The sequence below is a fragment of the Podarcis raffonei genome, chromosome 3 (genome assembly GCF_027172205.1).
Source record: "Podarcis raffonei isolate rPodRaf1 chromosome 3, rPodRaf1.pri, whole genome shotgun sequence".
In the NCBI taxonomy this organism is placed as follows: Eukaryota; Metazoa; Chordata; class Lepidosauria; order Squamata; family Lacertidae; genus Podarcis; species Podarcis raffonei.
Genome location: NC_070604.1, coordinates 93,684,989 through 93,709,618, shown reverse-complemented (window position 1 = coordinate 93,709,618; position 24,630 = coordinate 93,684,989). Strand labels below are relative to the sequence as shown.

The window sequence follows — 24,630 nt, the reverse complement described above, 5'->3', positions numbered from 1 at the left end:
CCTAAGAATCAGTAACCATATCCATAAGGGTAGCTGTGTTACAGTGCCGTATCCTGTACATGCTTGCTCAGCAGCAAGTTCCATCAGGTATAGTACGTATAGGATTTCTGCTTTATTTTGCAGGCGAAAACAAAGACCCTAGTGGCACCTTAAAGACTTAACAAATTTATTACTAAGAAACTTTTGTGGTTCACCTTGGAAGCATCTTTTAACATAAGCAGGTTACCATCATCTGCTCACAAGCAGTTCCAGATGTTCCAAATGTCTTTGTATCTTCATCACCACTGAAGCATGAATTTTCCTGTGGAGTCTCATGTGCTCTTTTATTGCAGAGAACTTGTGTAATGTGACTTGAACACAAGCCAGCACTTCTTCTTTTTTTTGGAGCTTTTGTGGTCTTGAACACAGTGAAAATGTGCTAACTTCTAGATTGCTTACCCTCAAAAAGTTACTTAAAAAAATAATAGATAGCTATTTAATACGCATGGCAGATTTACTTGCAGTAAGATTTTCAGTCTATAGGGTTGTGTAGGGCGCATTTGTTTGCAAGCAAGGCTCCAGCTTGTCATTTGTCCCTTGTTGCTCTTCTCAGTTATTATTGTATTTCGTTTTATATTTGAATGAGTGTGCAGTGTGAAGGGCGTCATGCAAGAGGAATGACAATAAGTAAGCCAACTCTTAAGTCTGGTGTACTTTCCCTCTGTTCTTGGGATGTGTTGGAAGAAACAGAAGGGCTTTGGAATCCGGAGAGTCCTAAGCTGTCCATCATCTAAACGCCATTTTCACCATTGCCTCTATTGGAACACCAGCAACAGTGCAGGGAATGTGATGAATGGGGAGGTTTCCGAGGGTAGATCTCCTTTTGCACCCGCAGGCCCCAGTAGGTAGGGACTGAAATCTTACAACGCTGAGGCCATAGTGTTGCATCTTAACTAAATCATACAAAGCTTGCTCATATTCGAGGCTTTCTCTGAATGGGAAAATTATGACTAAATTGGCACTCAGTCTGTATAGGCTCTATTTTGAGTCTATAGCATAACTTGGAACAGCTTGCCCTTTAGGATTCTTTGATAATGGATGTGATATACAAGTGGGCGCCTTGTGACTTAGTTTCCTTTGGACTAAGCTGTTTGGATCCTGTGAAGTTAAATTTCCTCCTATCCATTTTAAATGTCAAACTTCTCTTGCGTTGTGAGTCAGCCGGTAAAGATTTGAATGTTAACTTCCCAGGCATTGTTCTAACTCCACAATCATGTGGCATCCAGTTAAGAACGCCGACTAAGTAGTAGAGGACCACACTCTGCAATGAATGCCACTGCCTGCTATATTTTCCCCAGCTTAATGAAATTTTAAAGCCCATTTAGTATTTGCAGAAAGTGCCAGATTGTCAGCTGCGAAGACTAAAATCCTTTGCTTGCCCGTAAAATGGATTCAGATGGGCAGCAGTGGAACGTGATTACTTGCCTATATCTGCTTCAACCTTGAATTGTCCTTAGTATGACCCAGTAATTGAGGGTGGGAGCACAGTTGGGGGAGCAATAAATCCCAGTTTGTGTCACATTCAAAGCCAAGCTGTCACCTTTATGCACATCTTTATTTGGTGCTTTGGTAAAGAACTGAATAAGCAGGCTGAGTCAGAGCAGGACAACCTTTTTCACCCTGAGGACCACATGTGGTGGTGGGTAGACAGTTGGGGGCTGCAGTGAGTCCTAGACTAGCAGTGAGTGGAACTATTCACACACACACACACACACACACACTCATTCTGTGGGGAGGGAATGATTAATCTAGTTATGGTAACCTGAGAAGCCCATTGTCATTTCTGGCAAGTTCATCTTGGCTATCAACCGACAAAGTCTTCAACATCAGCTACACCTGGAATCCGAATAATTTATTTGCAGGGAATAAAGAGGAGAAGGGGAAGGGGAAATAACTACAACGTGCTTGGAAAAGCCTGTGGAGTGTGCTAAACCGAGGTTATTTTCATATTTTTTCAGAAAATGCACACACTCTTCTTTCTTGTTCCTTTTCACCAGGGGAGAATGCACTACTGGGGTCTTCAGTAAGAGTGGGAGGCTTTGGGTGCTAATCTATGGCAACAATATTTAAGCAGCTACTGTAATGGCCTGGGATTCGGACTCAGATGCTGCACCTGAGGGATCCCAGCCTGCACAGGATTCCCCACCTCCAGTTGAGCCGGGGCTGGGGCATGAGCCTGAAGGGTCCTCACCTGTGCTGGATCCTCAGGTGCAGGCATCAGATGAGTCTGCTCTGGCTCCTGAGGTGATGGAGGACCCATTGCCTGCAGGTGCTCCACTCTCAGCCCTGTCAGAGGAAGCTTAGGTTGCCTCTGGGTCCAGTAACCCTCCAGCCTCTCCTGAGCTGCAGAGGCTCAGGGCAGAGAGGCGGAAGGAACTAAGTTACCGCAGGAGGAGTGCTCGCCTCCAGGCCAGGAGAGGTGAGTCACCAGAGGATCGGGGCCGCCCTAATGCCTCGGGGCAGATAAAAGCCGGCTAGCCCCAGTCCCAAGTTGCGGGAGCAACATTGTTGGTTGCTAGTTCCTGCCTGAACCCTGTCTTGCTTTCCTGGCTGAGCTCTGGACCCGCCCTGGCTCCCTGCCTGCCTGCCTGTTCCTGACTTCACCTGACTCCCTGCCCTGCACTCAGCTTCAGCTACTGTGGACTGCCTCCATGTTGCACCTTTGACCACAGACTGGACTTGGACCTTGCCTCTCGGGTAACCCACGGGACCAGCACAGCTACAGTGGAACCTCGGGTTACGTACCACCTCCTTACAAACGCTTCAGGTAACGAGCTCCTCTAACCCGGAAGTAGAAGCTCCTGGTTGTGAACTTTGCCCCGGGATGTGAGTGGAAGTCGTGCGGTGGCAGCAGGAGGCCCCATTAGCGAAAGCACACCTCATGTTAAGAACAGTTTCAGGTTAAGAACGGACCTCCGGAACGAATTAAGTTCATAACTGGAGGTACCACTGTACTTTGCCTTGTTACTCCTGCAACTGCTGCTGTGAGTGCAACTCACTTCTCCCCTTCTTAAATCAAAGGAAAGAGGGGACAACCCTGCGCACAACACATTGGGTTCGCCAGTTTTGTGTAAGCTGCTCATGGTGAAACAAGTGCATCAATAGCTGGCTTGTCCTTTATCTCTAGTCTCATAGCGGTTGTTGGATTATTGAAAGAGAAAAATTTAGGATAGCCTTCTGAAGTGGTTCTGTCCTGGAGGGGCTGTACTATGTGATATTTCTGAGTAAGTGACAGACAAAGGCATATCATGTTAGTGCAGTATCCGTTTTTCTTTTCTTTTTTTAAACAAGCATTTTGACTCTGGCACTGTAAGTGATAGAAGATTTAGGTAGAGCAGACAAGCTAATCACTGTACAGGAGATATTCTTAGGCATTTGACAGACTAAAAGATTTAATCAAGCTGCATTAAGCAAGCTAGCCACTTCTACACGACAGAGTGCAGGGCAAGCTACCATCACATTACATAGAATTTTTGAAATATTAAATTCAAATACGCTGCTTCCTCTAAACAGGAAAAAGCGGTTTTGTATCACAGCAGCACAAAGCTTTATGATGAGGGAGTGGGCAACAAAATTCAAATATAGAGGAAACTGCCGGAAAAAAGCTGTTTTATCTCAGAAGCACAAGGCTGTGTAATAAGGAGAGTAGGCAACAAAATTGGCCCATGCCTGGAGATAACTGTGGCTCTCTTGCTTATACATATCCTGAGATTTTTGCTTTTTCCTGTTGAACAAAGTCCCCCTCTTCCCCCAATTCTTCTGCTTTCCCATCTGTTACCCTTTGCTTAAAGTTACACTGTGAATGTCCTTTATTTTCCTGGTTTCCCAACTTTCTATAGATTGGTTATTGCTAGTGTTTCAACCATGCAGAAGGTTCTTCATCGCATCCTGTTGAGAAATGTAACCACTGCTTATTTGCTCCTTCTTCCTTGAAATATGCCTTCCTGGCATGTAAAGCGAATTTGTGTGTATAGCAGAAAAACGACGATATTAAACAGGGACATATTGGGTGTAGGTGGGACAGTTGCAAAGGATCTGAACTATATAGAGAAAAGACTATTGGGAAAGAAAGTTTGATTCCACTCCAGCAGGGCCATTAACCAGTTTCTTTACGCAGAGAAGATGAAGACAATTCATAGAATCATAGAGCTGGAAGAGACCACAAGGGCCATCGAGTCCAACCCCCAATCCAGAAGGGAGATCTGCCTACAGATGCCAAGTGCACATATGGGTGTGTGTGTGTGCACCTTTCTACTTCATGATATCTACCAGGGGACAATTGAACTGGCTGGATGCGGCTGTTAATGTGATCCCCACATTAACATGTGACGATTTGCCATGACTAGAGGTGGATGGGTTCCAGTACATTGGAACCAGGAAAGACTGGAGACAGACAATAGTTTTTAAGAGCTGGAAGTGATTTGAGAGACTTTCCCTTCCAGTGCTGTACATCTGCACTTCTTTTGTCCCACTGTTGCCTCTGGCAGGGTTTGCTAGTTTAAAGACCAATGCCAAGCCCCTGCAAGGGCTGTTTGTCAGGGGTAGGGTGGCCATACATCCAGAATTTCCTGGACATAGTCGGGATTCGGCTTTCGGAAAGGGTGCACAGGCAGAAATCGCTGCAATGTCTGGGAAAATCTGGATGTATGGGAACCCATAATGGAAGTGTAGATTTTGGCAAATTTCCTTAAAAATAGCTGTAAAACTTCATTTTTCTTCTTTTTTTGAGATTTTGCAAAAACAAACAAAAGAAACCAAAAAGACCTACAAGTTTTCTGTCCAGATTTTCACTTTTTGAAATATGGCAGAGACAAAAATGAGATGAGTGCAGTGTTTTCTCTTTCAAACTTCTGGAAGTTCTCTGGAAGATGAGGTGGGGCAGGAGGAACCCTGCTGAACTATTATGTTGTCCTGCCTATGTTTTACATTTCAATTACAGATATGTAATTCAATTGTGAAAACCATCTAGAATAAACTAAATTCAAGCAAATGGATACAACAGGAGAGTGCTTTTAATATACAGTATACTGTATATATTAAAAACAACCCTTCCCTTCTATAAAAAAACTAGAAGTCATTTATCCTGAAATCTAATTAATTAATTAAAAGTACAGCAGCAAACATTCTCTGGTTGTGATCCAGCAATTCAGTCCTGTGCACATAAGTAGGGATGGTAGCCCCCCCTCCTTCCATTTAATTTGAAAATAGGTCACCAATTACCAGTATTTTTAGACAACTCTTGGAGGAAAAAATATGATTTTTTTTCCTTTGGGAATTCTAAAGTGACTGGTAATGTTGGTTGTGCTAGGCTATATTAAGGTTTTTGTGGGTTGTTTTTTTAAATATTCTCATCTATTTTTAGTTTTATGTCTTAGACACTAATTGCTCCTTACCCAAAATTCAGCAAATGCTCCCCAGAGGGACTAGGAGCCCAATGTTGCCCCAAGGTCTTTGGAGAAAAGCTGGGCAGCCCTGAAGCTTGCTTAAGCCAGCTGTGGGGAGCTTCCTAACTGAAGTAGCCAATAGTAGAGGCAAAGGCTTTCATTTCAGACTCTGAAATGCCTTCATGTTCATGTTCTCTTTAGCATATAGTAAGCCATTAGAGAAAAATACTTTTGTGCTATTTGCCTCAGTGTTCATTGCAAATTACAAGTCAGAATCCTCTCCTATAAGCAGAACTCCACCTGCCGATACTTCATGCGCTTAAAGCAGGAAATAGAGGGAGGAAACACCAGGCAATTTGAGCACTCTGTGTGGGATAAGAAGAGCTGAATCTAACAATTGCTGTTGCATTACTCAGAACTGGGACTTGCTACTACCACAACATTTTGTGTGGGACTTAATGCCATGGCATTTGTTTTGTATGTATTGTGGACTCGGCAAGCACAGTTGCGTTTACATCTTGCCTTTGCTCCAAGGAGCTCAAGGTGAAGTACGTAATCTCCCCAGTTTCTGTCCCCACAACCACCCTGTGTAGTCGGTTAGACAGAGAGAAGAAGAGGAGGAGGAGTTTGGATTTGATATCCCGCCTTTCACTCCCTTTAAGGAGTCTCAAAGCGGCTAACGTTCTCCTTTCCCTTCCTCCCCCACAACAAACACTCTGTGAGGTGAGTGGGGCTGAGAGACTTCAGAGAAGTGTGACTGGCCCAAGGTCACCCAGCAGCTGCATGTGGAGGAGCGGAGATGTGAACCCGGTTCCCCAGATTACGAGACTACCGCTCTTAACCACTACACCACACTGGCTGTTTGGATATCTGAATCGGAGTCCAGCTAAAGCCAGATCATGCTTAGATGTAGGAATGGGATTCCTCTCCACCATTCCCGTCAGGGACTGGCAGGGCTCTGAGGAGTTGGTGGAAGAGGTAACAGGGCCAGAGGCTAATCCAGGGGAAGCGGGTAGCCATTTATGGGGTTTTGTGCTTCGCTCGGGGCAGGAGCCAGAGCTGGAGGATGAGGAGGGGTCTGAGCAGTCAGTGGAGAAAGGACAGGACGTTCCAGGAGCTGAGGGAGAGACAGTGTCTGAAGGGATGGGGCCCTCTGTCCCCTTCCTCACTGTCACCCAAGACCAGGAGGGTCTTGAAGAGGCAGGCACAGTGACAACTTCCATGCCGAAGTCACAGGTTGCTTGAGCTTGCACCGTCAGATGAGGGTACTTAATTTTTTGGGATGTAGGTACAGTCATGCCGTTGCTTATAGGAACACAAGTCCAAGGAGAGCTACTAGCTCCTCAGCTACCAGAAGCATGTGTCTGCATGTTTAGTGTGCCTCAAGTGCTACTGTAAGTTTGTGCATGTCAAGAAAACATTAAACTACAGTCATACCTTGGGTTGAATGTGCTTCGGGATGAGCGCTTTCAAGTTGCGCTCCAGGGCAACCCGGAAGTAACGGAGCGCGTTACTTCTGGGTTTCGCCACTTGCGCATGCACAGACGCTCAAAATGATGTCACGCGCATGCGCAGAAGCGGCGAAAAGTGACGCGCGTGTGCGCAGACATGCCATCACTGGTTACGTTTGCTTCTAGATGCGAACGGGGCTCTGGAACGGATCCCGTTCGCATCTAGAGGTACCACTGTACTGTGCAAGGGCTGGGGCTAGTGAAAGTTGCACTATTGATGGGAGCATGGCAATGATCTGGGGGAGTATAGCATATGGCACAAGTGTCCTCCTTCACTGTGCCATCTCATCTGTCCCAGCTATGACACCACTGTGTTTCCCCTGTTCACCCTGCTTCTATTTCTTGATTGTACAGCTGTGCCAATGGATTGTTCTGCCATTGTATCTGGGACGTCAAGGCAGTAGTGTATTGGGGCTGCTGGTGTGTTGGGGCTTTTGTGAAATCCTATAGCCCTCAGTTGACATCAGTTTGTAAGCACCCCGGTAAACCCTCACGCTGACCTGTGCTGATGCTTACAAATTGAGCATAGGATTGTACCCTTAGATGCTTAAATTACACCACCACAGAGAAGTTAAGCCTATCAATAGCTACCAGTCATGATGCTTATATGCTACCTGCAGAACCAGAGGCAGGAGGCCTCTGAATACCAATTACTGTGGAATGATAGCAAGAGGAACTGGATGCAAGAAACTGGATGCCAGCTATAGGCTTTAGGTCTGATCCAGCAGAGTTTTTATATTTCTTATGATATATAATGGATGCTAAAGTGTTAGTTTACCAGGCATGTAACAGTTAAGTTCTTTATGAGAACAGCAAGAAACTAAACAACCAGTGCTGTGCTGAAGAACGGGCTAATCTACCCATCTGGCTAATGGAAGGATGACTGTTTCTGAGATTAGGGAGCCTGCTGGGTTTTAAAGGCAGGTAGTTAAAAAAAGAGAGAGGAAAAGATCATTGATAGAGTTTGGCTGTAGTTCTGTTACGGTATAATGCTGCTGGAGTTCTGCATACAGTCTGGCTCTAAAGCAAAATGCACAACTAAATAAAATAATTTTACCAGTATTTAAAGTTTATGGATCTAATCTGCCCCTGTAGGGTTGCATTAGGAATTAATATTGTTCGATTCTGTAGCTTTTAAAAAATGTAACTTTCATTGTGAACATTTGCTTTCAAATCGTAATCTCATATACAATTCATTTTCTGCATACATGCACAAAATTGCTAAATTAATTGCATAGATGTATGGAGATTTTGTCCCTTCATTGTGAAGGGACTTCTGTCACTCAGTTGGGCCAAACTCCAAATCTATCCACTGTATGTTAGGGGGACAATTTCTACACTCATTGTGGTAAGTAGCTATTGGTCTCCTCAATGTATGATATTATAGATATCTTAACTGTTTTGGATATAGAATGACGGAGTCTATAATTTAAAAGGAGGGGAGGTACTCTTTGTGCTGCAATTGGCATTAATGGACATTGGATGCAGAATCAATTGCAGACTATGAATGAAATCAATTTGTTTTGATACTAATTGTGCTTTAGATACAACATGAACTGATCATCAACATATAGTATATAGCATGCATCTATCTATGCATTATATTAACTAACTCAATGAGAAGGCAAATGATGCCTCTCGCAGTGTTCTTTCTATTAAATATAAGCTCCTTATTTTTTCGTATCATGATATTAAGAATATCACATTGGATGCTAGCGCTAGATTTGCCTCCCCCTTCAGATTTTAAGAACTACTTCCATCTTCTCTTCCTTTTTGTGTCATCTTCCTCTCTTTCCATGCACTCAGTCTAAACAAAGTGATAACCATTCAGTCTCACTTTAAGAAAAGAACAAATTGCAGGAAAAGAACCCATTTGGCTGCTTGTATAAAATGATTCATGGACATAAAGCTCTATGTAATTTTGATTTGATAAGTGGAACATTATGGAGTGATTGCTCACTTCTGACTATCTCAGAGGATTAAGCATCACACCTGCTCTATCTATGTAAATTCCAATAGGACTGAGACTTTGATGCACAGAAAGAGATTACAGCTGTATCAAACATCCCCTCTTAGGCTGGCACCGAAGGGAGACTGAGGTTGGAAGCTTGCTTATCGCTAGCCTTCCTTATCTCTTGGGCTAAAGCTTGGCTTTATTTCTTTCCCAGGCCCAAGATGAAATCCCTGCTGCATTTTAATAATAAAAGTAATAATAATAATAATAACAATAATAATAGAAATGAAGCTAAGATTTGATAGCACTGTAAGTTCAGCTTCGAATCAACCAGTGGTTTGTTCTTGTTTTTTAGGGGGGGAGGGTGAGTTATACATTGAGTTAGGCACCCCTTTCAAATATGCCAGGTCACAATCAAGAGATTGTCTTTGACCCTTTAAAAGCTACCAACAAAGAACCTATAGTTTCTGTTGCCCATTCCTTTTCTGCTCCTCATTAGCCTCCCTTCCCTGGCTGCTGCATCAGGCAGGCAGAAAAGGCAAATTAAAGGACAAAGGAAGATGAAGCAGGATGGAGAAACCAATGGGTGCAAGTCTTTTGCTTTAATTGGTAGCTTTAAAGCAGGGGTGGGCAACCTGTGGCTTCCAGATGTTGTTGTAGTCATAGGAACATGGGAAGCTGCCTTCAGCCAAGTCAGACCATTGGTCCATCTAGGTCAGTACTGTCTACATTAGGGCAGCCCAACTTTTCTTTCCAAGTAGACTGCAAGAAGACTTGGAACCCATGGGCCACACACTACCGTGTCTGGGTGTGGTGGTTTAAGGCCAACATTCGATGCCCCCACAGCTCTTGCACTGCCTTCCAAAAGTTAGATAAGTGAGGCATAGGGCTTTGGGAAGGAGGCACAATGCTCTGGCAGCATCCTAGAGCTCTCCCACCTCCCTCCCCAAAACTTGGAAAGCACTAAATAGTCTTTGGGAAGGCAGTGCAAGGGCTGGAGATGCCAAATGTTGCCAAGGGCTGCCAAAAAAGGCCTTGAGGGCTACAAGTGGATCTCAGGCCATGCGTTGCAAAAAGCCCTCCCCCCAATCCACATTGACTGGCAGTGACTCTCCAGGGTTTTGGATAGAGCTCATTCTAGCCCTTCCTGGTGAGGTCAGTGACTGAATCTGGGACCTGAGCTGTGGTCCTGCTCCAACTCCAGTCAGTCCTAGCTGGCACATTCAGTGACCAGGAATGCTGTGGGCTATAGTTCCTTCAATATCTGGAGGAGGAGGAGGAGGAGAAGGAAGATGCCCCCCCCATCTGACTGGGTTGTTCCAGCCACTTTGGACTGCTCCAGGCAAAGTATTAAAAGAACAATAAAACCTCAAAACACATCTTGAGTGTGACCTGACAATCTTACTAACTTCCATTCTCCACAAATAAAGTTCATTAAATCAGGTTCGTGTAAACAATCTGTAGATGAACTGATGCACTGGACAAAATAAACCTGTTGAAGGGCAAGGAATCCCATAAATGGGCGGAAGCATAAACGTGATCTGTGAAGTGCCAATTAGTGCCAATAGCAGTTTTCCTTTTGTGGCAAACGAGCTTGGAGTGTGATTTGCAGTAGAATTTCAGTGTGGGGGAAAATGCTAAGCTCCATCTCCCTGCATGCTGCAGTTCTGATTGCCCCCCGCCCCCAAACTGCTATTTAGATCCATGAAATCCAATCATATATTTCTTGAAATGTTTAGCCTGGCATTGATAATGGGTGGTTTGGTAGCTTCCTGTTGCTGTGGTTACTGTCATTAGAACAAGATGAACATGTGAAACTGCCTCAAATAGAGGATGATCATTGGTCCATCTAGTCCAGTGTTGTCTACTCTTAACTGATGGAGGCTGTCTGGTCTCTTTCCCAGCTCTGATATGAGAGGTTTTTTAATTTGGAAACTGAGTCTGGGATGTGGTTATACAAAGCAGGTGTACTTCGTGTGAGACAACCAGCCTCATATAACCAACAGTCTTAACTCTAATTAATGCATGAAGGAGTTAATACCATAGAGTAAGCTGTCCTGCCAGGCTTAGTGAGATCACTTCCCCTCACCTTGGGAGGAACTAGGTAATCAGGCCTATCATTCTTGCCCAGTCTACTTGAGAAACTCAGTGTATGAAGAAGCTTGAGCTGATTGCTCCAGCTCAGAGCGCATGGCCCTCACAAGCCACTCTTGAGTTCTCATACCAATAGTTTATTTCACCAATTTGTACCTAAGCCAAGTTTTACTGCCTGTACAACTTTTTCTGAATGCTGTATGGAAAAGCACATGAGTCAGACCTTCAGAGAGTTTGTAAGTAAACTATTTTTAACTTACCAATCGTGTGGTCTTTCTCTATGCTCAGGGAAGAGGGAAACTTTGGAACTCATTTTAAAGGGCATATTTTGAAAATCTAACAGACTATATTTCCATGCTTTACTTTGCTCCATGTTTTGTGATTTTAAATCTCTGCTGAGGTTCTCTTGCCAAAGAGTACTTGCCCCAAACCTGGTTCTTGGCATCCAGGAATTCTCCTTTCTGTGCCATAATTTTGCTCCTGTACCAACATTGCCACTGAGCTAGAGACCCTGCCAAAGATGCAACCTTTTCTCTAACAGGTAGGAAGACTTTGGGATATGAACCCACAACCCTACAGCCCACCTAATGAGAAAAAGTGTGAGACTTATAAATCAATGAATCTTAATGGACAAAAACCAGGTACTAGTAGTACAGATATAGGAAAGCTGTTCTTTGTGATCACATATTCAGAATATCCCTATATTCAGTCATAAACTATGAAGAATAGGATGTCTTAATTTCTCACCCCAACCCCTCAAAGGAAAGCCATACATATGTGAAAACAGCGAAGAATGTTATAGATGAGAGTCTAGTTCATCAGTTGTAAGATACAGCTGATAAAGTGGACTCTGGACCCCAAATGCTTATGCCATCATATATATTTCTAGTCTTTAAAGTGTCAGATCTCTTTGTTGTATTTGCTAACATAGTCACCATTCTGGGAATAAATATATATGATGATAGTTTGGGGAGAAATACAATTTTTGGTGTGTTGTGCCCTAGCAGTGAAAGTGCTGTAGAAATGTTGGCTATGAGAAATAAAATTTACTTGCAGCTTGCCATAGTTAGCTTTGCCTTTTCACACTGCTTTGGCTTTCCCTTTGTTGCACAGACTGAAACCTTTTTATCGTGGAATTCCAGATGGATTCCAATGCCATCAAACTGCAAACTTACCCAAAATGGACAGATACTCACTATGCTGTTCAGCTGTAATTGGCACTCTTGCGGACAGTCTCTGCAGGAAATGGAATCAGCATGGCTGCATACACTCTAATCTGTCTTAAAGGGAATATATTTTATCCTTCCAGCTGCCTTTCTTTGTAGCGATCCTTGTGGTGGGCAGCCACACTGAACTCATTCTGCCTCTTCACTGGATGAATAGGACGACCATTGTCCTGTTACCCCATTTAGTTTTAGTGACTATAATTTGCAATATAAAGACACTTTAGCTCCAAAGCATTCATTAGCATCTTATTCCTTTAGTTAAATCAATTTTCATCCATTCTGGGCTTTCCAGTGTACCACTCTGCACTTAGTTTTGCATTCTTTTATTTTTTTAAATGTTCCTTTGTCCATCCAAAATCACATTGATCGAACCGGACAATAGAGGCGATGCAAACAACATTACTTTCAGAACCCTTTGATATGAATAACACAATCAACACATCCAACACAAAGATATTCCTCTCAGAACCCAGAAACACATGTCCCTAAAACACAGGTCCTCGGTTGATGCCACTTGAACAAGCCCAAACAATTTTCTATTTCTTTTCAAGGGAATGGAAATTGAATGAAGCACAGCCTCTTGCTCATCTCATACCTTCTGTATTCAAAGCTGTCATTGTCTAGAAGAATATGTACATCTATAAATACCTCCCCAATTGTTGTTCTGTTGAAATAGGTAATGGAACTACAGAATCACTGAACTGTATGTCACAAGGATGCTTAATCTGGAGCCTCATTCTACATGGACATGCAACTGGTGTTAAGGAGTGGGGTGTGAAGTCCGTGTGGTCAGTATGTTCATAAATCAAGGCAAAATCTGCACATTACATGGAAATGTGTTTGTTGCCAGCACAAAGGCTAGCCTTTCAGAGAAAAATGAATTTTGGGAAGGACCTGTTTTGAGTGAAATGATGGCTGACTAGGAGGGTGCTTGTTCCTTTCTCCACCAGCCTTTCCTCCCACTCCATAGAGTTTCCCCCACTGCTTACCCCCAAGAGTTTTGAAAAGCAAGAAAATAAGCATTTGGATGAAAAAAACAGATTGGAGATCTGGAGCAGGAAAAAAGCTAGTGTGGAAAGCGTTAAGTAGCCACTGTCTATTCATCACCTTTTCTCGCTAAAAAGGTCCCTTCCAAACGTGCTTTTCTTCAGAAACAATGGTCATTGAGGCTGTTTTACATGGATTTGCATGACATATGTAATTTACTCTTTAAGCGAAACTAGAGTGCACTTTTTTTGTTATGAAAATAGAAGTCATAGGGAAGCCTGAGCAGCCTGGCAGGCTAAGGTTGGGGTGGTAGGGAGAGGGAAAGTTTACTTCTTTCCCTTGTATGGTGTTGATAAAATCACCCCTCCAAAGCTGCTGTTTTCATTTCTAAGGGGAGCCTCCATTTTGGTGCCAATGCAAACTTTCCTTAAAATTCAGACAGCAGCTTTAGGAAAGCAATATTATATTTTGTACATTGCCTTGAGATACATATGTTGCAGCTCATTAATAATAATAGAGGGTGAAATTCAGCGTCACGCTAAGACCAGCGTTCCATCTGCAAAAGCTTATCAGTTTACCAGGTGGAACGATCCTCTTTCCCTCCACAGTGTTCTGCAGGTTCTCATGATACCTCCCTTGCACAGGTCTTGCACAGATGGGGCTCATTAGGTCAGTCCTGCTCATTTTGTTTTTGCCAGGATCAGTGCAGGGAGAGAAAGAGTTAAACCCCCCCTTCTCTGCCCAGCCCAGCCCCCAGCCCTGAAGCTGGTCATGCTTCCCCAGCTATTTACACAGCTAAAAACCTATGTACATTAATTTCCTTTACAAAATTAATGTCACACCTCATTTGGCCCTGAGTCTCCTATTCTATGAGCAGAATAAAAAGTTCTTGCAAGAGGGGACCAGCAACTAGGATTTGCAGCGTCTTATACAGCACAGCTATAGTAGACAGGAGCTAAGGTTTAGATGGGAAGCTTCCTTCAAGTGTATCTTTTGATCACTTAGCTGGAATGTGCTGGTAGCTGTTGGCGAAGGTGGCTTGGACTTGGAGCTAAATGAAACATAACTTTTGTATCACATAGTTAAATATGCAAAGAATGGTTGCTTCCAAGTCAGAGATCTTTAGTGTTTGCTGTGGTATTGTTTTCCCGCAATTAGCTGGAAATGGAATTAAAATAGAGGGTCCACACAGTACTTAATACATTGCTGTATTGTCATCAGGCCTGGAGGCTAGCTTTGTGGCAGGCTGCAGCTGGGGTCTAATTCTGACACTGGTAGGTTAGAAGCAAATGAGTCAGAGGCAGGGGATGTGATCTCTGGCAGGCTGCAGCTAAGGTACGTTATCAGCTAAGCTGGTTGTTTCAGATCTACTTTCAGGAGTAGAAACAAAGGGCAGGGTTCAACTAATCAGGCACATAAGCGGAAGATGAGTGCAAAGAATTCCACTTGTGCAATGGGACTTCTACCCCTCTCACCCCCCCTACACTCCCCAAATTGACTCTTGGGTCTTGGGGGGTGGGAAGATCCCCAGAACAATGTTCTTTCCGTCTGGCAAACTGGGATGCTTGCCCTGACAGAACGATCGGCACAGCACTTTGTTGAATTCCTCCCAGAACTGTTTTTTTTTTCAATCATTTGACTCTTATTTTAAAAGAATGCTTATTTTCCCATGTGCGCTTGAGCTGTTGTCAGGAGGAATTAAATGATAAGAGCAAATCCTCTTTATTGATGATATCTGAGTTTAAATCACGTCAATTCTTATTTCTGTTTCAAAAACTGTGCTGCCTTGGCGTGGCATCTTTAATCTAGAGACTAATGATGTGGCTTGCGAAGGAGATACACACACACACACACACACACACACACACACACACACTTTCTAGTTAAACTTTTCTGCATATGGCCAATAGTAACAGAACAGCTGTCATATACCAGCCACTTTAACTCCTCCCCCCGATGAGTGCTTCTGTGTGCCAAGCCTTCGTTGCCTTTATATCACATGCTGGCCACATGACCCGGAAGCTGTACGCCGGCTCTCTCGGCCAATAAAGCGAGATGAGCACTGCAACCCCAGAGTCAGCCACGACTGGACCTAATGGTCAGGGGTCCCTTTACCTATCATTGATGGAAATGATTACCAGCTGCAGAGATCTCAGTGGCACCACCCTCTGGTGGTGGCTTCTGCAACAGTGGTGTTAGTGACTCCCAGGGCAACAATAGTAGCTGTCCCCCATAATACTCATGCCTAGTTTGGCAATGATATCTCCTGAGGTGGCAGAACCTATGCCAAAAAATTGAAGTCACGCCAAAGTAATGCTTTGGTCCACTATCTTGAGTCAAAATGGCACCCAGCATCTACACAGCGCTGAAGTCCTCCAGCCCCCCCTTAGGAATCCTCATGCTGAGATTGGTGATGATATCTAGTGGTGTCTGAAGCTATACCAGAAAATGGGCAAAAGTCAAATGAAAGTGACATTTCAGTTTGTCCATTTGATTCAAAATGCTGTCCAGCATCTATCTTGGGAACCCTCATGCCAGGTTTCACGATGATATCTCGAGAGGTGGCCAAAACTATAGAGAAGAAGAGTTTGAATTTGATATCCCGCTTTATCACTACCTGAAGGAGTCTCAAAGCGGCTAACATTCTCCTTTCCCTTCCTCCCCCACAACAAACACACTGTGAGGTGAGTGGGGCTGAGAGACTTCAAAGAAGTGTGACTAGCCCAAGGTCACCCAGCAGCTGCATGTGGAGGAGTGGAGACGCGAACCTGGTTCACCAGATTATGAGTCTACCGCTCTACACCACACTGGCTCAGATAGACAGCTAGTCAGACTGACAAACCACTTACCAAAATATGTATTAGGTGTGCTTGTGTACATTTTTGTAAACAACTTTGGAAAGCATTGCATTTTAAAAATATATTTTTTCTTAAATAAAATAAGAAAATACTTGGAATTAAAGTATTTTGCATTTTTCAAAAAGCAATTTAATAGCAGTAGATTCAGGGTATTATTGAATGAAGAGCCCAACGTGAATCACTATTTAATATGACCTCAGCAAAACAAGATGTCATATTGTGTGGTCCCATATGTTACTCATACTTCTTTAAAAACGGGGATATTAGGTGATTCAGAATTTGCAATATGCTACAGATATAGCGAACAGGAAAAATGTTGTTAATGAAGGAAAGCACTTTCTTTGGCCAAGTTTTGAAAACTACTTTCATACTCATGAGACAAAAATGAAATAAAAGATCATATGAAACACAAATAAGGGAATTAACCTCTCTGAGCCACTCCAGAAGGATACTGTGGTCAATGGTATCAAAAGTCGCCCCCAAAAAATCTTTTTCATGCTCCTCTGTATCTGACAAATGTAATGAACCGAGGTGATCAAGGCAGTTTCAGCACCATGACCAGGCCTGAAAACAGACTGAAATGCTTCCAGATATTCAATTTCCTCCAAGCAAACCTGAATCTGGACCTTCACCATCATCTTTAGCACCTTGCCCCAAAAGAGACCATTAGCCATTGGATGATAATTGTTTAACACTTTTAGTTCCAAGAAGGTCCACTTAAGGAGGAATAAGAAGATAGCTAGCTGTTGGCACATTTCCGCATAATTATTGGCACATTCCAGGGGAACTGAATGTTAAAGCAAAGTAGCTGCATTTGTGAAAGTTAGGAGTTAGGGCCAAAGTAAGAATGATATTAATTGTATGCATGCAGGGCCCATTTAATGAACAGAATGCATTCGCCAGAATTCGTTCGTTAGGTGAGCATTCACATAACGAGTCCATGATTTACATTATTTCCTATGGAAATATTTCTAATGTGGGATTTGTCCGATCTCTCCCCCAACCTCCCTGGTGTCTTCCTAAAATGATTGCAGCCAATCAGCAAAAGAGAGACAATGGGGGGGGGGCTGATTTATCCTATCTCTCCTGCTTCCTGATTCATCTGATCTCACTCCCCCTCCATTCTGTGGTTTCTGCCCGAAAAGGGCTGCTACCAACCAGCAAGGCACAAGCAAACAAGGAAGGAAGAAAGTTGACTGTCCAGATATCTGAATCTGCAGAGCATGCTGTAAGATTTATTTTAATTCTTTATGTGCGGATAAGTGGATTTTTATGATAGTGAGGATGTGGATAGTGGGGCCTGAGTGTATGAGGGGAAGCTGAATCACCTGCTATGTGTGATACCAATGAAAACTCTCCCACTTGCCATTAGCCCTTGGAAGTGAGCTCACATAAGTGCCAGGAGCTTCTTAGGATTAAAAGACACTTGGGAGTGATTTTCATCAAAACCACTGTAGGGGGCAATTATGAAACCCCCACCAAACACCATTGCTCTGATCTAGCTTGTCCTCCCCCAGCACCTATTTAAACTGGGGTGGGGTGGGAAATGTGCAGGTTAATTTTCCTTACGTACAATTACCGTATCATCTATCAACTTCGTCCTGTCCTAGGTCAACTCGAGACTTCCAGGGGAGGCTGGGTTGGAGGAGTGTTACTTACTGAATGGGCAGGGATACACCCAAACGAATAAGGCAAGGAAAGCAAAGCACAGCCTGTCAGGACCCTGGACAGGTCATTGTGGGAGAAACTGGCTGGAATTCGCCTAAGAAGAGCTGTTGTCTGAGTTGCATGAAGGACTGGCTGTCAACCTCATTCCCTTTGGGAGCTATCTGTGGTCCTTAAAGGACCAGTGCATGATTCTTCAGCCACTGAATCTTAAAGCACAGGTACAGCAGTGTACACTCCATTGGGGCTGCCCTCTGAGTCTGAAGAGTCAGTAATACCACATCCTCTGATCTGGAAGGTCTTGGAGTGGAGGATGATGGTTCTCTAGGCAATGCCTCCTTCCCTTCTAAGTCTTCCTCAAAGCCAGGTGCAGGATAGAGGCCAGAGAACCTGACATATTTTGGCCCATAATATGTCCACCCAGGTTGCTGGGGTATATTCTTTGGAGCTTTGCTCTCTGAAGCTAGATTTGATTCTCACATTGTTTGTTAAGAACACTGAGATTAATAGTCATGTAGAAAAGGTAGTGAAAGTGGCTGCATAAAGATACATATTGATCTGAACACACACTTCAGGAAGCTGGCACGAGTATTAATATTTGGAATATGTATCTGGGTGGGCAGAACACACCTCTCAATAGATCACTCCAGTTTGTCTACGTGTAAGAATCTTCATGTACAAAAGCATAAAGAAAAATAATGAGAAAAGCCTTTTAAAGATAAAAATGCCTTAGTATCGCCAAGAGATAATGACATGACAGACCGGTTAGCCTCTGAAGCTAGAATGGGGAACCTGTGGCACTCCAGTTTTTAGGTTTATTTTTTTTGCTGGACTACAGTTCCCATATTCAGCCATGTTTGCTAAGGCTAATGGGAATTGAAGTCCAGCAACATCTGGAGGGCCACAGGCTCTCCATCCCTATTCTATGGCACTTACACACATTAGATCGTTTTGCTGCTACTGAGTAACACAGTTGCTCTTCTGGTTTGTCTGTGGGATGAAAGTACTTGGGACCTGGAAAGGTGTCCATGGTTTTGATCTCTCAGATATGGAAGTTCGAACAACTGCCATTCTCACATTTTTGTACAACAAATTCACGCCAAGTAGCCTGACTATGCACAGATGACACAAGTGCCAGTTGTCTTGGAGATAATCTGGATTGAATCTATTATAATTGAAAGGATGGATTTTCTCCATAGTAGGAGAGGATAAATTAATGGGGGGGGGGGACCTGTTTGCAAGTAATGTAATTTCAGTGTTTGAAAAATTTCTTTTGCAGATAATCGCATTTGATGAGTTAAAGACAGACTTCAAGAGCCCTATAGATCAGTGCAACCCAGCACATGCGGTGAGTTCTGTTCTGTTATTTTATAGTAATTTAGTTTTGATAGTAATGCTAAACTGTCAACAGAAATATAGATTCGAATCAGGATTGCCTAAAAGTGAAATTTATTTTAATATGTAAACAGGGTGAGTCTTGATATAATTATTTCTGATTCAGAAATGAGGGGTGTTGGAATGGAAAAAGGCACATACCAGGGGTTGACTCACATAACTGAAAATTGGCTTTTGAAGGGCAAAGTCAACACGCATTACATATAGCTTGTCATGTGGCGAAGTGGTCAGTTGGTCATCTGGCCACTCTCATCATATGGACATGTTGACTCCCTGTGGGTAATTATATGAGTGAAAATACATTTTAGTTGCATTGCTCATGGAGAGATTGTTGCTCCATTGCTCCACCATAATGGCTGTGACAAAACTAGGGTACCCCATCCCCAGAAATCCTGACAGTGGGCCTAATGAGAGGTTAGAGGATGGTTTCCCACTATGTGAAGGAGCCTTGTCCTCACATGCTCCTCTTTCCGTTTCCTATTGTATGCCAGAAGAGGAAATCAAAAGCATCCTCTTGAGTTTTAAACAAACCACAGTGCCTTGTTTTATGTTCAGAGTCGATGAACTGTGTTTTGTTTAAACTTGAATTAATGAACAAGCCTGGATCAGAAACAGTGGCTTAATCCTGATTTGTGTGAGCTTTTACAGATTTTAAAGAAACCACGTCTCCATGTTGGGACCTAACCAGAGAATACTGGTTTGTTTAAAAGTGGAAAGAGATGCTTCCAATTTCCTCTGGAGCATATGAGAAGAAGGGAGAGGAGGAGGGAGTATGCAAGCTTGAAACTTGCCATGGCTTATTTACATGGCGGGGAATCTACATTTTCCATAACATCTGAAACAGCTGTATATGGAGGCAAAGCGGTGAAGATTGTGGATATATGAAGTTTCCTCACATCAAGTTAGGCTATGGTCTGTTTATCCCTGCACTGACTGGTGGCAGCTCCAAAGGTTTCAGGAATATCATCTCTCCAAAAGATAGGCTTGAAAAACAGCTATGTGAGCCTATAGCCCATAGTTAAATGACTAAAAGACTGATTGTAGATGCTGCGCTGCTTAAGTCTGTTAACCTTTAATAACTACCCTGTTATTTCCAGAGGGAATGTAGAATTTAAATTCCCCTTGATACCTGGCTGTAGCCAGCGCCTCATCCTAGGGAATCATTTTCCCTTTTAAGGATTTCAAGCTCTACAGCAGAGAAGTTATCTCTCTCCAAAGCTGCATGATTGTGTATGCTCACCACTCATGACTGCTGTAGGAATTCATGTCCATTTTTGCCTAGAGAAGCAGATCGAAGTCTCACAGTGTAAGAGGGAGATAGCCACTGTAGCAAATCAAATTAAACTTGCTTATGAGGTGAGAGAATTTGTCTCTCACTGTAAAAGCTGATATATCCATAGGTGAAAGGCACAGTAACCATGTTTACCTAAATAGAACCTGAAGGGAAGGCGGAGGGGTTTTTCCAACGTCTTTGAAAACCAGTGAAGCATGTTGAGCAGTGAAATGAATAAATAAAACACACACACAAGGCAAGTGGCAATGTTTGCTTAACCAAGCTGAAATGCCAAGCTTAAACTGGAAGACTAGAGAGGGCTTCCTTAAACTTTTTGGGCAAAGCTCAGATCTGCCAATTTTCATCACCATGGTTACACTTAAAGCAGCAATTACTTGTTGGATGTCTCTGGCCATAAAGGGGAAAAAAGTGTGTCTACACAGTGCTCTCAGACACCCCTTGTCCTCACTGCCATCATGCACTGCCCATTTGTAAGGATGTAGATCCACTTTACCCTACAGAGGAAGCAACTTCTGCTACACCATGGCAGATGGAAGAATGAACACAGACCTTAACTAAAGTGACCGAATTTACTAGATCTGAGGTTGAATCTGCTTCCTGGTGTCATCCGAATCATGTTGGTGGATAATGCATTACAATGGTTCGCATCCAAGGAAATCGTCCCATTTGCACAAGGACTGCTGCATGTGCAATGGAATCAATAAACCAATCATTTTATTTGTCCCCTTCCTCTCTTCCCCTACGCACTTCCCAGATCTGTTCTGGGAATTCCTTCAACCCTCTGGAGCACATTTGGGGGAGCACACATGGGGAGAGGAAAGGAAAAGGAAGTTCCAGTGTGCAAGCAGATATCCTTGCATGAATGGGATGACTTCCTTAGACAAAACATTACATCTTGAAGTAGTGGGCACAGATTTTATTACCACTAATTAATTACTAATGAAACTCTACCCAAGTCAAGTGCTTTTCAGCCATTACTGGGTTGAAGAGTCAGCACAGGTACAGTGTTGTCTTCAGGGATACACCAATTCACCAGCTTCTTTGCATAATGAGGATGAACTGCAGTGGGGAGCTTTTTCTGTCCAAAGCAGCTCCCCATGTAATTGAGACTTCTAGAAAATCAGAGTTTTCAACTGCATAGGGAGCCTCTATGGGTACCAAAGTCTCCTGATTGCAGAAGTTAATCCTCATTGTGTCAAAATAATTTGTGTGACCTCATGGGCATTAACTCCAATACATGTGCACTCCCTCTTCATCACAGTACCGCTTGGGTTGAGTTTACTCCATTTGGAGTAATTGATTCATGAGTGTCTTAAATTGTCCCCTTTCACCCTTCCCTTTCTCTCTCTTTTCTTTGACAGAGAGAGCGATTGAGAAATATTGAACGAATCTGCTTTCTTTTGCGAAAGGTAGGAATTAACCCACATCGGCTGTGGGCTTTGGGCTGTTCAAAGGGATCTGAGCCATCGTATTGGTGTTGCTAGAAATAGCACTGGACCTTTCTTAAGGTTCCTCCTCCAGCAAGGAGGTGATAACGGCAGAATGGAAATTGAAACTGATGTGACCTTTGAAGGAAGGAAGGAAGCTAATTAGGAGGGACTTCCAATCAGTCAATAATATTCTAAAAAGAAATGAACTTTTCAGAACATCATTGGCTTCTCTTTAATAGCCTCGTTTTTTTAAGGAAGCAGATTACTTTAGGAGGCATAATTTGGAACCTGACATGCAACCTTACATCTTTGTTCCTACGCTTTTTTCTATAACTATGCAACAATAATCTGATAAATGGCATACCTTTTATTGTGAGCCTTTTATTATGATTTTCAAACATTTGAAAGGGAAAACTGAGCACTTCTTTTAAGGGTCTTGGAAAGGCATTTGCTGCTTTCTCTTTACGTAACTTTTTGAGCAATAAACTATCTTCTGTTAATTCTCTAGTGAGGTTACCTGCACAATGGCTCTCACAGCAACCCCACACCTTGAGTGCTATGGGAAACAACAGTCTCACACTGGTGTTCCTGACAGCAAACTCATTACATGTGGATATCCTATATATGCATTTGCTCACCTTTAAACACCTATGTATTCATGTCTGGAACTGGCTGGCTCAGTCAGGTCCTTAAATGTGCATGACGTCGACATGTTATTCACTTGCTCCTGGAAACACTGCAGCTGTTCTACTTGTGTTCTTTGTTTTCGAGGGAAGGACAATAGCTCATCATAGAAGCATTGAGTTGGAAGAGACCTTGAGCATCATCTAGCCCAACTCCCTGCAATACAGGAATCTTTTTCCCAACGTAGGGGTCAACCCCACGACCCTGAGGTTGATTCTCATGCTTACCAACCGAGCTATATCCCAGCTCACTGATGGGAGCACTTGGAATGAAGCTTTGCATTCAAAGGGCCCCAGGGTGAAACTCTGTTGTTTCTGTGTATGGCTAGAAAAGAGGCCTATCTGAAGCCCTGGAGAAACACTGTTGATCTATATAGGCAGTGCTGAGCTTGATGGATCAGTGATCTGTCTGAGTATAAGGCAGCTTTCTATCTTCTCTTTGCTCCAAGATACTAACACTACTGCTGTCCTGGAAATAGTTTCATTGTGTTACTTGCTAAGTCAGCATCCTTCTAGTTTCCAAGTCGTGCCCCAGTTTTTGTAATGTAAAGCAACAGACAGTGGTAATTTTATTAATATATGTGTGTTGCCTGGAGATGTCTTGCCCACACTGGTATTTAATTTTTATTGAGCCTAAGCATCCTTGCTAACAGCAGAAGCAGTACCTTTCCGTTAATTACATCCTCCACATACCGCACACTCTAGGGAACAGGTTACTTTTCATACTCTTAAATTGTTTGTTAATACAGTCCCTTTTCCAGAGGTCTTCGGGGAAATGCTGCTTTTAATTGGGATATGTGCTTTAGGGAAAAAGGAAAACAAGATAATTCAACAGAAAGGCAGTACTCACAGCAGACAACTGCTTACAGTAGCTTTCTCTGGATAGCAATTCTGGGGTATTCAAGGTTAGCGGCAGAGCTTTGGGGAGCAATTAGAACACTAAACTAGTTTATGAATAAAGTAAAATGTTGGGGAAGATGGATGCAATTGTTAAGGCACACTTCAGGTATGCAGCCTCATTATTATATTGCTTTGTGTGGCCTTGGATAGTGCAGTATGTTGTGTGCATTTTCTGCTTCCTAAAGCGTTCTCCTGAAATAACTCACTTGAATGAAAAACAAAATCTGTTAGGCACTTTTCTTTTTTCATTTTTTTTAAAGAGTTGGGCTAATGAAAGATTTCACCTTAAGGTCTTTTTGTGAAAATGATTGGTTCAACCCATGACAATTTTTAAAGTTTGTGGGACTATTACTGTTGGTTTTGGTACAACTGGGCTCCATGATTAGAGCACAAACCACCTTAGGGTAGAACATCATCCAGTTGTTGGGCAGGAGCCATCAGCTGAAGACCAATGTTCTATACAGCAACTACTGTACAACCTTTTACCCTGCTGTTTAAGGCTCTTCCTTCTATATTAAAAATCTAGCATCTTTGTCTGAAAGTGTGTTAGTGATTTATTTAAACAGTTATAGGACCAATCTACATTACATACTTAGAAAATGCATGCAGAAAATTGTTATGGCAGTCCTTATTAGTTTGGTATACAAATTTTCTGTGATGAGAGACCCCTAAATGTACACTGCCCTGTTACTGGTTACTAGTAGGGATGAGGGGGAGAAAACAATTTAAGTTTGTATTTAAAGGCAAATTCACACTTATTAAAACAATATTCAACCTGAAATAAAGCTATCCTTTGAAATTTACAGTTATCTGAATTTTGCAAGGCTGTGCTGTTCTCTGGTCAAGTAATGTATTCAAAAATGTGTACATTAAAGTGCGCATATAAATGCATATATTTGTGAAAATAACATACACAAATGTATTGTGTTAAGGGAAACTGCATTTAAAATATTGTATAGTTGGAGAAATTCACATGAAAATGCTGATGAATATTCATGAGAACTTAAAAACAACCCCCAAAAATAATGGAAAACTGGAAAATTAGAAACTGAGAGAAACTGTATTTGACATATTTGCCCATTCCTAGCGACTAGCAGGATGGCTATATGCAGCTTGTCACTTGCTAAAAATCAGCAAAGGGAGAAGGTTGTTGCCTTCATGTCTTGCTTGTGGGCTTCCCAGAGGAATCTTCTTGGCTTCTGGGGTCAAC

At 42.8% G+C, this 24,630-nt stretch overlaps 1 protein-coding gene across 2 annotated transcripts in view; it reads left to right on the top strand.

The window, feature by feature from the left end:
* The window catches only part of CNIH3 (cornichon family AMPA receptor auxiliary protein 3), a 57,049-nt gene that overhangs the window by 15,705 nt on the left and 16,714 nt on the right, over positions 1 to 24,630 (top strand). For both annotated transcript variants that reach the window (XM_053383061.1, XM_053383060.1), the window contains exons 2-3: positions 18,998 to 19,066; positions 21,769 to 21,816. In XM_053383061.1, the coding sequence (XP_053239036.1) occupies positions 18,998 to 19,066; positions 21,769 to 21,816 (117 nt within the window). The remainder of the gene's footprint in view (positions 1 to 18,997; positions 19,067 to 21,768; positions 21,817 to 24,630) is intronic.